Raw genomic sequence first — 13,764 nt, 5'->3', positions numbered from 1 at the left:
CACCTTGGAACCTGCATCGGGCATAATAAAGCAAAAACTTCGCCGCCGAACCCTGCAACTGGGAGCCCAGCGGCCACAGCAGTGCTGGGGAAGGCAGAGCCTCACCTGACCTATTATACTGGCTGCCCATGAGCAGGGGCCTGTGACTTGTGCTTCTTGGTGGTATCGATGGTGGTTTGTGGGGTGGTGGTGCGGTGTCTCAGTTGAGTATGGTATGCAACTTATTGTAAAAGCAGCAGGCCTGCAGCTTGGCACCAGACCGATTGTTGGCCTCCCTGCCTTCTGGTATGCCTGTTACAGTTCCTGGGCTTTCATATGGCATTGCTGCTGGTCCTTGACAAAGCCCTTCTACTGCATCCCCCAAACAATCTGCTTGTAGGTGTCAATGTTTTCTATGGCTGGTTTGGAGCTGTGCCTGCACAGCCTCTGCACTCCACAGGCCCAGGAGATCCAATAACTCTTGTCTACTTCAGGCCAGAGCACATCTGGAGCATGCAACCAGCATGGTCAGCTGGGCATTGCACTCAACAATGGAGTGCTGGTAGGTATGCTCATCAAGTCAGGCAATCAAGAAAAGGAATTTCAAAAATTTGTGGGTCAATAAAGGGGGTCTACCTCATTCCTGGGCTGGGGCATTGTGGAGTTCATAATGGTGACCAGAGTGGTTATTGTGGGGCATTGTGGGACAGCTACTAGAGGACTGTTAGGGTACACCTAGGTAAGACAGTGTCTACATGTGCACTTCGCTGACCTCCATACATTGACCTTGACAATGCCACTCGGGGAGGTGGTGTTACTATGTCGGCCTAACAGGCCACTTATGTAAGTGGAAGACAAATTTAAGTGTGCACACATGAACAACTAGGTTGATGCAAGGCAGCTTACATTGACCAAACTTTGTAGTGTAGACCAAGCCTAAATAACTCCCTAGTAAAGTCTGAGGCCTGCAGAAAAGGAAGAAATAGTTTTCTTATGTTTGTGTGAGGTTATGCTGTGTGCTCCATTGATAGCCCTGGACACTGTGGTACCATATTTACCCAAAGATCAGGTAGAGCATGGGTCCACGCTGCCTTTTGGAGAAGTTCAGTAGCCATGACTATTCAATCTTTGACACCTCCGATGAGAATGCTACATAGGGATGCCAATTAACGTCATTTGTAATGTGTTGTGAGGTTTTTTTGTTTTTGATTTTTTCCCATTTGGACATCTGTTTCCTGGAAACTGACTGAGACCACTAACTCTATTTATTATTACAAGCATTTTTATAGTAACCATCACTTTCTTATCAATGGCATTTGTCATACTACAGGCCACCAAATAGCAATGGGCTGGAGTTGAATCTAGAAGCAAAAGGTTCCCATATCCTTTGGTCTGACCCAGTATGGCCGTTCTTATGTTCTTATCCCACCGCAATTTCATTCAGCTATCTAATCCAGTGATACTCAGCCCTCATTAGTTCAAGAACCAAATTAGCGATTAGCATTACCCCAAAGAGCCAAATAAGATTAAAACTTAGTGCAAGTTGATAACTTAATTGGTTAATAACATAGTAAAAGCATTCTGATTGGTTAATAACTTAGACTGGTTAATAATTAAATCGCACAGTGTTTTAATATCACATGCTGCAAAGAGCTGCAGGAGATGCATTAAAGAGCCATTTGCAACTCCCGTGCCTCAGTCAGAGCATCACTGATGTAATCCCTCTTGTATATGCATCTCAAGGCCAAGATAAAGTTCTTTCCTTCTCTCTTAGGTGATAAGCAGATATTTCAGTGTTCTTCATTGCAAGGCCTGTGAGCAGTGGTGGCTCCCATCAACCCTAAGTGTGGCTCACTAAGTTCCCTGTAAGCTGTGAGGCCACACAGCAGGCTATAAATAGAAGTGCAGCAGCTCTAAAGGGCCACACAGCAGGGACCGGGAGAGGAGAAAGGTAGGGGGTGGGTGGGAACTGGGGAGGAGAGCAAGTTGGGGTTTGCAAGGCTGCTGTGGTCCTCTCCCCCAGCCCCAGAGCTCCCTGCTGCCAGAGGGGAGAGAGAGGCCCCTTCCCCGGAGCTAGATGCTGCAGGCAGGGAGAGGACTGGGGGCAGTCCTCTGGCCCCAGCCCTGGGGCAGCCTGCTTGCACCCCAAACTCCTCATCCCTGCCCCACCCCAGAGCCCGCACCCCCAGCCAGAGCCCTCACCTCCCCCCCACAACCCAACACTCTGCTCCAACCCTGAGCCCCCTCCTGTATGCAGAACCCCTCATCCCTGGTCCCACCCAAGAGCCCTCACCCCCAGCCAGAGGGATGAAAAGAAAACAGAGGAACAAATTGACCAACCAACATTTGGACTGCCTTACTAGGATTGCGATGACAGATTACAAATACTGCATGAACAAAGTCAAGGAGGAACAGGCACACTTTCGTTTATTCAGTTTTTAAAGTAAGGTTTGCATTATTCTGCTCTTAAAAACTTTACTTGCATAGGTGCCTTTTTAATTCCATATGTTTTGCTGGTTATTATTTTATAAAAGGAGTATCATTTTATTGTACAAGTAGACTTTGTTTTAGTTACACGAGTGTCTTTGTAACATTACATCATTAAGGAGTAGTAAGCAATGTGTTAATTTAGTAGTTGATGTGGCTCTCACATTGAAGGTTTTTTGTCAAAGTGGCCTCCCTTCAAAAATAGTGAAGAGCACTGAGATATTTGTTTCCTTCCTGTTCATGCTAAGGACTGAGTTCTTTCTTAAAGTGTGGGTGCAAAAACCAATTTAGCAGCTTGGTCTTTCTACCCCCCCCCCCCCGCCCCCCCGAAGCTGTAGTAAAATACAAAGCATTTAGCCAAGTGGAAGGAATATTATTTCATCATAGTAAGTCAATCAGCTCCAACCTTTATAATGAAGCCACATGAAAAAGTGAAACTGCAGTCTCATTAAGTTGTTTGCAGAGTATATGAGTCAGAATGGTTCTGAATTTCCATGCAACAGCTCATTAGGATTGTGTATAGATTAATAATTTCCATTCTCTGACAGAGATATTGCCATATTTACTGTATATGAGGTATACTCTGTGACCTAATAAGTAATCTCCAGCAAATTTGCTGTACATTTTAAGTTCTTAAATCATTGCAACGTATTGAAATTTTTAGTTTGAATTGTTTTAATATTTAAGCTTCTTAGACCATGTCTAAACTAGGAAAAAGGTGAGTTTTTAACATTTGTTAACTAACGCATTAACATCCCAGTCTAGATAAGGCCAGTTGTAGTTTTAACACTTGTTTGCTGGTCACGGTGAACTCCAAACTCCCCCAAGGTTTTAATTCAACCACGTAACTCGTCTTGTCTACACTAAGATTTTAACATATGTTATTTAACATGTACCACAGGTTAAAAAACACGCCTTATTCCTTTTGAAGATAGGCAAAGCCACTATGAACTGTGACTTGCACTGGTTATCATATACTTGGAGTTGCAGTTTATTACTTTATTCTGATTTTGAGCTGAGTTCAGCTACATAGGGGCAGTCATGGTTTATTGGGCTTATATTCCATATTAGAGACATCCTTTATTGCAGCTACATTGGCTGAAATCTTTAGTCTAGAGAGAGGATTTAGGCCTTGTCTAGAAATAGACATTGCACCAGTTTAACTAAAACCAATGATTGACTTTATACCAAAGTAAGACACATTTAAATGAAATCAGCATCCATACAGGATTTGCAGCAGTTTAATGCTTGTCTACACATGAAAATTAAATCAGGTAGGCTGTGAATTTATATAGGAATAGCTATATCAGAATAACTACTTGTGTAGACAATTCCTTACTAAATCAGTTTAAAATCACACTTTAAATTAAACTGGTACAACTTTCTAGTGTAGTCAAGCCCTTAGTTTCAGGTGTCTCAAGTCATTCCTTTCTTCCTCCTCTTGTTCTCCTGTGGGAGTTTTACACCTCAGGTTACTTGATCTGCACCCCTGTATCCTCATCCACAAAAATGTTTATACAGATATACTCTCTGAGAATGCTATGACAGTCTGTTATGAAATATCCATTTTATGAGTCCCAAATCCATGCATAATTTTATTCATTGCTTTGGACAAATGGTTTGTGAGTTCTGTTATTTCTTTTTGTGCATGTCAACTAAAGAGTCTCTCTTTAAAAGTGCCTCACATAATAGTTGTCTCTTAGCCCATCTGATCTTATCAATATCTTATTTCTTAAATAAGCAACCTCCACTTCAAATGCCCTTTGTTTTTTTTCCCCTTGCTTCATGACCACCTTTTGTATGTTAATTCACCAGAGATATCAATCTGAATCCAGACTCTGTTTGCAGAAAGTGACAGGATATATAATAATATCATTTGATAACTTATTTCTTATATTGCTATATATTAGTCTTATAATTCCCTCAACTTTATTTTACTCTATATTAAAAAAAGACCTCATATATTAATGCTGATCTGTCACAGAGTTCTTCATAAGAGTTAGGTTTCTAGTGTGGCATGTTGCAAAAAATACCTTTGAAGTGTAATTAGAGGTAAATTCTGACCAATTGAAACAAAAACTCTAAGAAGTGTGAACTGCCTTCATTCATCTCAATAGGATTGTAACTTGAACATCTTATAATGAAAATTTAAATTTAATTTAGTTCCCTGCTTGTAATTTCAACAGCCACAGCCAGTTATTGTGCTTATCTAGTAGAATGTGCTATTCATTTGAAAAGTTGTTCCCTAGGAATGTAACTAACATATAAAACATTGAATGGGGTCCCGCAGGGATCAGTTCTCGGTCCAGTTCTGTTCAATGTCTTTATAAATGATTTAGATAATGGCATAGAGAGTAAACTTATAAAGTCTGCGGACGATACCAAGCTGGGAGGGGTTGTAAGTGCTTTGGAGGATAGGATTAAAATTCAAAATGATCAGGAGAAATGGTCTGAAGTAAATAGGAAGAAAGTCAGTAAGGACAAATGCAAAGTACTCCACTTCAGGAACAAGCGGTTTCACACATACAAAATGGGAAATGACTGCTAAAGAGATCTGGGTGTCATAGTGGATCACAAGCTAACTATGGGTCAACAGTGTAACACTGTTTCAAAAAAAGCAAACATCATTTTGAGATGTATTAGCAGGAGTGTTGTGAGCAAGACGTGCTCCGCGCTGTTTAGGTCTCAATGGGAGTATTGTGTCCAGTTCTGGGCGCAACATTTCAGGAAAGATGTGGACAATCCAGAGAAGAGCAACAAAAATTATTAAAGTTCTAGAAAACATGACCTATAGAGGTCACGGAGGTGGGGTTTTTTAGAGCTAGTTCTCCTAGTGCTCTGCCGTGACTACAGCACTTTAACGGTGCCAGTGTAGCCTAGTCCTTAGATGGATGTTACTAAAGAAGTGCAAAGTATTATTTATAGTTGGTATGGTGTTTGTTTCAAAGATTCACTGGAGCAGTGCCGATATAGTTTCTCTAGTTTAGAGTTTGTGGGTATTGCAACAGGAAAGCTGACAGTGATTTTAATCCAATAATACAAGTACCTTCTTTCAGTTACCCTGAAGTTTCAACATTTGTGTAAAATAGTTATGTTTCAGTGTTACTGTGTCCCACAAACACTGGAGTTTTTCACAACAGGCCTCAAATAAAGTGGTTGAGCCTCTTGTGCTCTGAGCTGATTGGTGAATGTGATGAAGTACAGTAAACTTAGCAGTCTAACCACAGAGAGATGTTTTCTTTCTGCACCGGAAACACCTGCCAGAAAAGCTGGGTTCACTCAAACTGCATGTAGAACAGCCCAGAATTAAACTTCCATCTGTACAAAAGTTAGAGAGTGATATATTACATTTGGTAAATCAATTTATATTAAGTATATATTATTGTATTATATTGCCAGGTACACGAGAAACATAATTGCAAGTTGAAGGAAGCTTTGTAAATTGCATTTTTCACAAGTGACCATGCACTGCCAGTTTTAGATTAGTAATTTGAGAAGAGTGCATAGTGGGATTCACATATTTTTCTCCCAAATTAAATAAAAAGATCTTGGAAAATACACCATGGCACAGCAAGTAAACATGATTTGTGTCCACGTTGATTTCATACCCATTTTTTATTAACTTAAATCCTGCTTACAACCAAGGCTGATGCATGATTGTTGCTAAGTCCAGTTACAGTCCCTCTGTTCAGATGGGAACACACAGCCATGACTGTAGCCTGGCTAGCAGGTCTTCCCAAAGCATTGCATCACACAATAACCAGGCTTCCCCACCACATTCCCATTAGAACAGATATTCCATGAGGAAGTAATGCTTGAATGAACAAGAAGTTCAATGCTTTTTGCCCACTCCTTGCTGTAAATAGTCACAATGCACACCTGTGTCAGCTTTTGTTTTCTTTTGTTTTCTTTTCTTTTCTACTATGCAGTTTGCTAGCTCTTCCCATCTCATCTCATAAAATTGAGACCTCCAAATCTGTGCATGGTCAGGTATCAAGATTAAGACCTTCCTTGCAGTTTGAGATGAGACCATCCAACCTGATCTAGCTTTTTGCTAATGGAACCAGCAGGGGGTATAAACAGATTTTAGGCATGTGCCAAATCTGGTACCATTCTGTTGGACAAACAATGATGAGAGACAATAAAAACACCAAAGATCTGGTAACACTAAAGGGCACTAATTATAACCCAGCAGTTTCATGGCAGTAGCACTTATTTAAAATGAGATGATCCAGTCTGACATACAACCCTTGTTGTGATGTTGTACCTGCCACCTCTTGAGACAGCAAGTGCAACAGTGCTAATATTGTCACCACAGATGAGGGTGTGGTTGCAGCCAGGAAACAATGGTGACTCTGGAGTGTTTTCAGGAGACTAGTATCAGGGGGTAGCCGTGTTAGTCTGTATCTACAAAAACAACAAGGAGTCTGGTGGCACCTTAAAGACTAACAGATTTATTTGGGCATAAGCTTTCGTGAGTAAAAACCTCACTTCTGCATCCGAAGAAGTGAGGTTTTTACTCACGAAAGCTTATGCCCAAATAAATCTGTTAGTCTTTAAGGTGCCACCAGACTCCTTGTTGTTTCAGGAGACTCAATCCTAGGAGGTATGGCATTTAATATTTTAATCAGATCGTACAATGGTATTACCACTTGTGAGAACTGGAACTCAGGAAGGTAGGGTGGGGCCCTTGCCCTGCACTACTGTCATCCGAGTAACTAGGGGTAGATGTGGATCTCACTCTCCTTAAGGAGTTACTAAAACCTAGTTGAGGAAAATCGACCCCCCCTGCCCGGCGTTTGCACCTCGCTTGCATGCCTCAGTGACTCCGCAATCCACGACCTAAGGCGCTGTTGGCACCGAGCGCGGCTTCCCGCACAACCCCTTAGCCACACGCCAACAAAAGACGGCCCGGTTGAGCAACCACTTGGGTGCGAGGAGCACCCGCCCAGTCATTGGTCAAGACACCAGCGAATCGCAGCGTCCTCCGGAGCGGGCGGTGCAACTTCGGCTTGTCAATCGCCAATTTCACCAATCAGGGGAGTCGGAAAAGACCGCGAGGCGCCCCGATTGGCTCGGAGAGGGCAGGCTCAGCTACAAAAAGGGCAGGAGGCAGCACGGCCTGTTGTAATTAGGACGCTCATTGGCGGGAGCGATTTTGCCGCTTCGCATCGGGAGAGGCCGCTGCCATCGTGCCGCCCATGCCCGGCTGGAGGAGCCGCTGCCCGCACAGCACGGCCGAGCCCGCCGCCTGCCCGTTCTGGGCGATGCTGGGGCTCCTGGCCCAGGAGCCCGGCATGGGGTGGCTGGCGGAGAGTCTCTCCGAGCGGGCGGCCCCGCGCTCGCCGCCCGCCTCGAGCCGCAGCAGACGCGGTGGCCGTTGGGCAGCTGCAAGCAGCGTCAGCACAAGCCCAGGTCCTGGTGCGGCTTCGGGCCAGGCGAGGATGCGGAGCCCGAGGGAGCAGTGGGGCTGCCTCGCAGCTGGGGGAGAAGCCGCAGCGGAACAGGCGTTAGGAGACGCGCCAAGCGGTGAGTGCTGCTGGGCTGCGGCCGGTGGGGACTCCAATCCCCGGCGTGCACTGCGGCGCGGCCAGCTGCTGCCGGGCGGCTCGGGTCCAGGGCACGCCGGGGGCGTTCCCCGCTCTGCGCAGCTGGGGCCCGAGGGAAATGGGGCACTGGGGATGAGGGGGTGCGCGGGGACAACGGCCAGTGCGGCTTCCCACGGGGCCGCGGCTGGGGGCGCGGCGGGCGGGGCGTGGGGCTGTGTCACAGCACCGGCTCCACGCGGAATGAGTGCGGGTGCTTCGCGCCATGTGCCACCAGCAGGCGGGGGGGCGGTGCGCTGTGCCCCTCGGGAGTTGGGTGTTTCTCCTCTCGCTCCTGCTTTCCCCGGCCGCTTCTAATGTACGTGCTCGAGCCAGCTGGCGGGTTAGTAAACAACAGCCTCTGATAATACACCTGGAGACGCGGCTCCGCTTCCTTCTCTGGGGTTGACATATGTGAGGCCTGGCGTTTGATACTGCCGGCGGCGGGGAGAGGCTGTACAGGAAGATAGAATATCTTTAAGTAAAAATCTACAAAGGATTTAAAAGCCTCAGAACAATCCTTTGATCTCTGACAAAGGTCTAAGCGTTTGGGGTTTTTTAATAGGGTTTATGGCTTGCTTATTTATCTTAGACACCGTAAAAGCACACATCCTGGTCCTCTCCTTCTGAGCTCAAACCTCCAATTGAAGGGGTGGGTGAATCTTTTTATTAAATGCTTTCTTATGGGGTGCAAGAGGGGTTGGCAAAAGAGTCAAAGGCTTTAAACAGTTAAACTAATTATCCTCCCCTTGCTTGCTTGACTTGACAGAGCTAGTATTACTAATGTAATCTCATTTTAGTATGATAAAGTAAATCTCTCAATTTACCCATTTGGTTTGCTTTCACATGGGAAAGAAAACATGCATCAATTGGGCTTTGGGAATGTCGAGCATTACTGCAGCACCTATGGTTATTTGATTGTCACCTTGAGATGGTTGTCCCAGTGTGGTACCTCTTGTAGTTCACCATTTGTATCTGTGGACTTGCAACTGTACTTTGCCGAAGAGGGTGGCAGCTAGGTTTCAAGAGAGTCTGCTAAACTCCAGACTTTTGGGGGGAGAGTAATCTGGCCCACTGACTTCAGGGACATCAGTTGCTGAATGTTCTATCATCTTGGTGGCAGGCCTTGGGGTGGGAGGGTGTTGAGATTCCTTAGAATGTATGGTATAAGGGGAATAAGTGCTGAGACTAGAATGGGGACGGCTATCTGTCCAACTTTTAACCCTTATTTCATGATTTGTCAGGTGTTAACTGATTCTGGTTTTGTTTATTGCAGGTGGATGCATTTCTGGACCTCATATAGGAGATGGACCTAGCCTTGTCTCTGAGCAGCATATGTTGGGCCCTTGGCCCTGGAAGGCCTTGGACTTGTTGGAGCGTTCAGGAGATGCCAGAATTTGGCAAGCCTACCATGCAGGCCTGATGCACTTTTTTCTCTTCAGAGAAGAGATGGGAATGCCTGCAGTTTGGCCAGTTCCAGAGGATCAAATTAGAGGGTTTGTGGTGGCTATGGAATCACAAGGCTTGTCCTCACCGAAAATACTGATGTACTTGGCAGCACTCTCCTATATCTCCAAAATCACAGGTCACCCTGATCCTCTTCAAGATTTTGTAACATGTCGTATGGTGGCAGGGTTGCAGTGGAGGGAAGGTAATCAAAGATATTGCAGATCTCATGTAACCATTGAGGTGTTGCGATCTCTCTTGGGCACAGTACAATCTGTGTGTAGCTCTCTTTATGAATGTTTGTTGTTCCGTGCCTTGTTTACTGTGGCTTTTTTTGGGGCTCTTCGGGTGGAAGAAGTGGTAGCACAACACCATAACTGGGCACAGCCAGAGCTCCTGTACATGAGTGATGTCCAGCTGACTGAGGAAAGAGTGAACATTTACCTGCATACATCCTACCTGGGCCAAGAAAGGCTTTTGATCTCTCTTGGATTATCTAGCGAGACATGGGTATGCCCTGTTGAGGCACTGTGCAATTACGTGGCAGCCAGGCCACGAGGGGACGGGCCTCTCTTTGTACACTGGGATGGTACACCATTGACAAGGAGACAGTTCTTGGCTGTCTTCCGTTCTGCTTTAAGGTTACTTGGCCTTTGTCCAGAGCAATATGGTGTACATTCTTTCTGGTTGGGAGCTGTTGTGACTGCTGTACGCTATAGATGTTCTGAAGAAACTATTCTGCGCCTAGGCAGGTGGCAAGGTATCCACCCAAAGAGGAGACAGAAGTAGTCAACCACAGAAGCCAAAACAACAACTAATGTTCTCTGGTCTATTCCCCTTGCTGATGCAGTATTGTTTCCTCACAGTGTGTGATCTAGTGCTCTGATGCATTAACTTCAAAATAATGGAGCAACTTTTTCAGAGAACCTTCTAGTTAATTGACATTTCTGGAGTTTGCAGTGTGGTGCCCTCTGCGTTTGTTTGTAAGCTATATGTGTTGGGGATTGGACTTCATGTCTCTTTGCAAAATTTACTTGCAAGAATTGCTTACCTAGTAAAGTCTTCATGATCAATAAACTTGCGGTTCAATCTCTTTTCAAACTTGTCTGGCCTTCATTGTGGCAGGTCAACAAACTGTTTCTATGCCACATCTCAGCAGCAAATAAACTAAGTCTTGCAGCCTTACTGCTGTTAGACTCTATGGTATATTTAATTGGGACATGAGGACAAACAATCTTGTATATTGGGATTGCAAGCAGTATATTGCTAAACTGAAACTTCCTAAATGTAACTTTAGGCAAAGTGTACAACTTGTTAGGTCAATTATACAAATTATAGATAATGCAAGAACAAGATATGTTCAATGAAACTAAAAGGAGAAATTCAGAACAATAGTTTAAATAAAAGGATGGCAGAAGACTGGAACTTGCTGTCACTAAAACTAACTGAGGGCAAGAACTTGGCTAATACCTTCTGGAATTATGTTATCTATATGGATATCCAAAGTGTGCATAACTGACTACAGACTGTTTTTTAGCAACCCTTCCAATAGCTAATATCAGTCTGAGACCTAGATGGGGTAAATATAATTCACCAAATTCTACCAAAAGTTTAATTGCTAATAGTCAGTGTGACGATGTATCTCATCAGGCTTTATGGAAATATGCTTATGAAGATCTATATGACCTAACTGGAATATGTTTTATGTTACATATGCCATGTAACATCTCTATAAAGGTTATGATCTACTGAATACATCCCTCCTATGTGTATGCATGTATCATTTTTGTACTTGAAGTTATGAATATTGGCTGTATACTTGCTTGATTTCTAAGTACCCTTAGTAGAGCATTTGGTCAGCTTCTTGCAAAAGCAATGGGCGAATTAAGTGCCCAGTCAAGAAACAATTAAAGAACAATGAATCTTGGAAAGCTCCAATCCACATAAGAAGTCTACCTGAGGACGTTCAGGGCAGCATGTAAACAATGGCTGCTGCCTGTAAAAACTGAGTGGCAAGTCACATGTCCGTGCATGAATGTGATTCCAAAAAGCCATCTTGGAGCGGGACTTTGCGTAGGAGAGAGGAGGGGGTTGCCACCCACAAGAGTCTATTTAAACCCCTGGGAGACCCCTCCATTTTGTCTTCAGCTGGCTCAAGAGATAGGTATCCTTGGGGGTGGAGAGGCTGAGAGAAACTGGAACAAAGGACAGTAGCTACAGGGGATGTGAGTGATTGCTGGACCCAGACTAGAAGGAGACTAGTCTGTAAAAGGAAGCTTACTAGAACACCTCTGAGGGTGAGATTTTATCTGTATTCAGTTTGCTTACTGTATTAGAGTTGCATGTTCTATTTTATTTTGCTTGGTAATTCACTTAGTAAGACACAACAATTTGGAACCACTTAAATCCTACTTTCTATATTTACTAAAATCACTTATTAATTAACCCAGAGTGTGTATTAATACCTGGTGGGGGCAAACAGCTCTGCATATCTCTGTGTTAGAGGGTGAACAATTTGAGTTTACCCTGTATAAGGCTTATACAGGGTAAACTGGACTTATCTGGAGTTTGGACCCCATTGGGAGTTGGGCATCTGAGTGTTAACTGAAAGCAGCTTAAGAAGTGTTCCTGTCTTTAAATCTATAGCTTTGGGAACTGGTTAAGACCCTGGGTCTGTGTTGGAGCAGACAGGGTGCAGGAGTCCCAAGCTGGCAGGGAAAGCAGGGGCAGAAGTAGTCTTGGCACTTCAGCTGGCAGTCCCAAAGGGGTTTCTGTGATCCAACCACTTAAGGCTGAGAGTTCAGAGAATTTAACTTCCAGTATCCACTTCAGGTCTCTCCACGGACCCTTTGCCTGTTGGCCAGAGAAGTTGAGGTTACTGTTAGAAGGACTGAGCTGTCTTCAATATTGCTAAAGATTAGTTAACATGTACCGAACTACAAACTGGGAGCATTAACTAATCCTTCAGTAATCATGAAGGGCCTTTTGCTGGGACACATGGCAAACTCTTCATAGGGCTGGAATTGGAAACTAGGTGGAAGACTGGAATCCCTGCTCTGGCCCATTTAACCAGATGAGGCAGAAGTAGCATGAAGGTATTTAAAAGCCCTGGATGTGGCATTGAGGAACTTGACTATAAGGTTGCCTACCTAGGGGCAGTCCCTGTGTAGAGGAGGCTGTGGCCTGCCAAGATTCAAGACACTGCTTGGTCCACAGGTAGCTTCGGGTAGACTGCTATAACTTGGGCAGCTTCCCCGGGCTGTCTAAGGTCATGCTAGAGCAGCCAAGGAGTAGGACCGTACAAGAGCTCCCATCCCCATAGTTACAATTTCTGCATATCTCCTAATGTAGTACTGAATCTTATCCCAAACTGGGATCACACTGTAGTATGGGAGAGGCTTTGGGAAGCTTATTCTCCACCCCCCCACTCCTAACCAAACCCATTTTTAACCAATACAGAAATCTAGATACCGAGATGCTATCTACTGGTTGCTTCCACTTCTACTATACTGCCATCTTAAACATTAAATATAAGCTGTTACTTAACCTAGTTTCTATTTTTACTTACCCTAAATTTGTTTTAGTAAATATACTTCCAATGATGCTAAAGTCTACCTCACTACTAGATATACTGAAGTTAAGATGGCTTGAGTTCCATGGGAGAAAATTCAGGCAGTGTTGTCCTTGGAAATAATTCTGAAATCAATGGGCCAGATTATCGTCCTCAAGAAGTCTAGAGTTCAGCAGACTCTCTCTGAAACTTAGCTGCCACTCCCATGTGCAAAGTACAATTGCAAGTCTATAGATAGTTACCAGTTAGCCCTTCTAAAAGAGACACCAGAAAATACATTTAAAGTGGTGATGAGTTTAAATGCTATTGAAACTTTTTATTTTGTCACTGCTTTATCTGTGTGACAATGTTGGATTCTTGTCTTGCTTGTTCCAGCCTTTCTCCATTCCTTTTGGTCTCACTTTAGGTTCTAGAGTTTCACTGACTTCTGTATTCAAACTACCCTGATGTCATTTTTTTTCTTTCCATGATTTCAAAGCTAATTACAGTATTATTTTTCTCTTCTGTTTCCATATATCACATGACTGATTCCGCTGTTTTTTATCTAACAGTCTTTAGACCAACTCCTCCATTTGCTATTTAGGTTCCTCACTCAACCTTGTCTTTACCAAACACAGCTTTTCTAATTTCTCACTAATTCTAATTCCTGTCTGAATAATTGCTTACTCTTCCCTGATTTACCTTATACCTGTCTCT

General features: G+C 44.0%; 1 protein-coding gene across 1 annotated transcript; it reads left to right on the top strand.

Annotated features, from left to right (window-relative positions):
• The first annotated feature begins 7,569 nt into the window (after nucleotides 1–7,569).
• On the top strand, nucleotides 7,570–13,035 carry LOC101944424 (uncharacterized). Its single transcript, XM_024106681.3, has 2 exons — nucleotides 7,570–7,995; nucleotides 9,328–13,035. The coding sequence occupies exons 1-2, from the start codon at nucleotides 7,668–7,670 to the stop codon at nucleotides 10,284–10,286; spliced, it is 1,287 nt and encodes a 428-aa protein (XP_023962449.2). The 5' UTR covers nucleotides 7,570–7,667; the 3' UTR covers nucleotides 10,287–13,035.
• The last annotated feature ends 729 nt before the right edge of the window (nucleotides 13,036–13,764 follow it).

This window comes from Chrysemys picta, chromosome 5 (assembly GCF_011386835.1).
Source record: "Chrysemys picta bellii isolate R12L10 chromosome 5, ASM1138683v2, whole genome shotgun sequence".
Taxonomy (NCBI): Eukaryota; Metazoa; Chordata; order Testudines; family Emydidae; genus Chrysemys; species Chrysemys picta.
This window is presented reverse-complemented; position numbering and strand designations above follow the sequence as displayed.

Coding starts and splice junctions, on each gene's coding strand:
- LOC101944424 (XM_024106681.3), top strand. CDS start 7,668: ATGCCCGGCTGGAGGAGCCGCTGCCCGCACAGCACGGCCGAGCCCGCC. Junction 7,996..9,327: donor GTTAGGAGACGCGCCAAGCG/GTGAGTGCTGCT, acceptor TGTTTATTGCAG/GTGGATGCATTTCTGGACCT.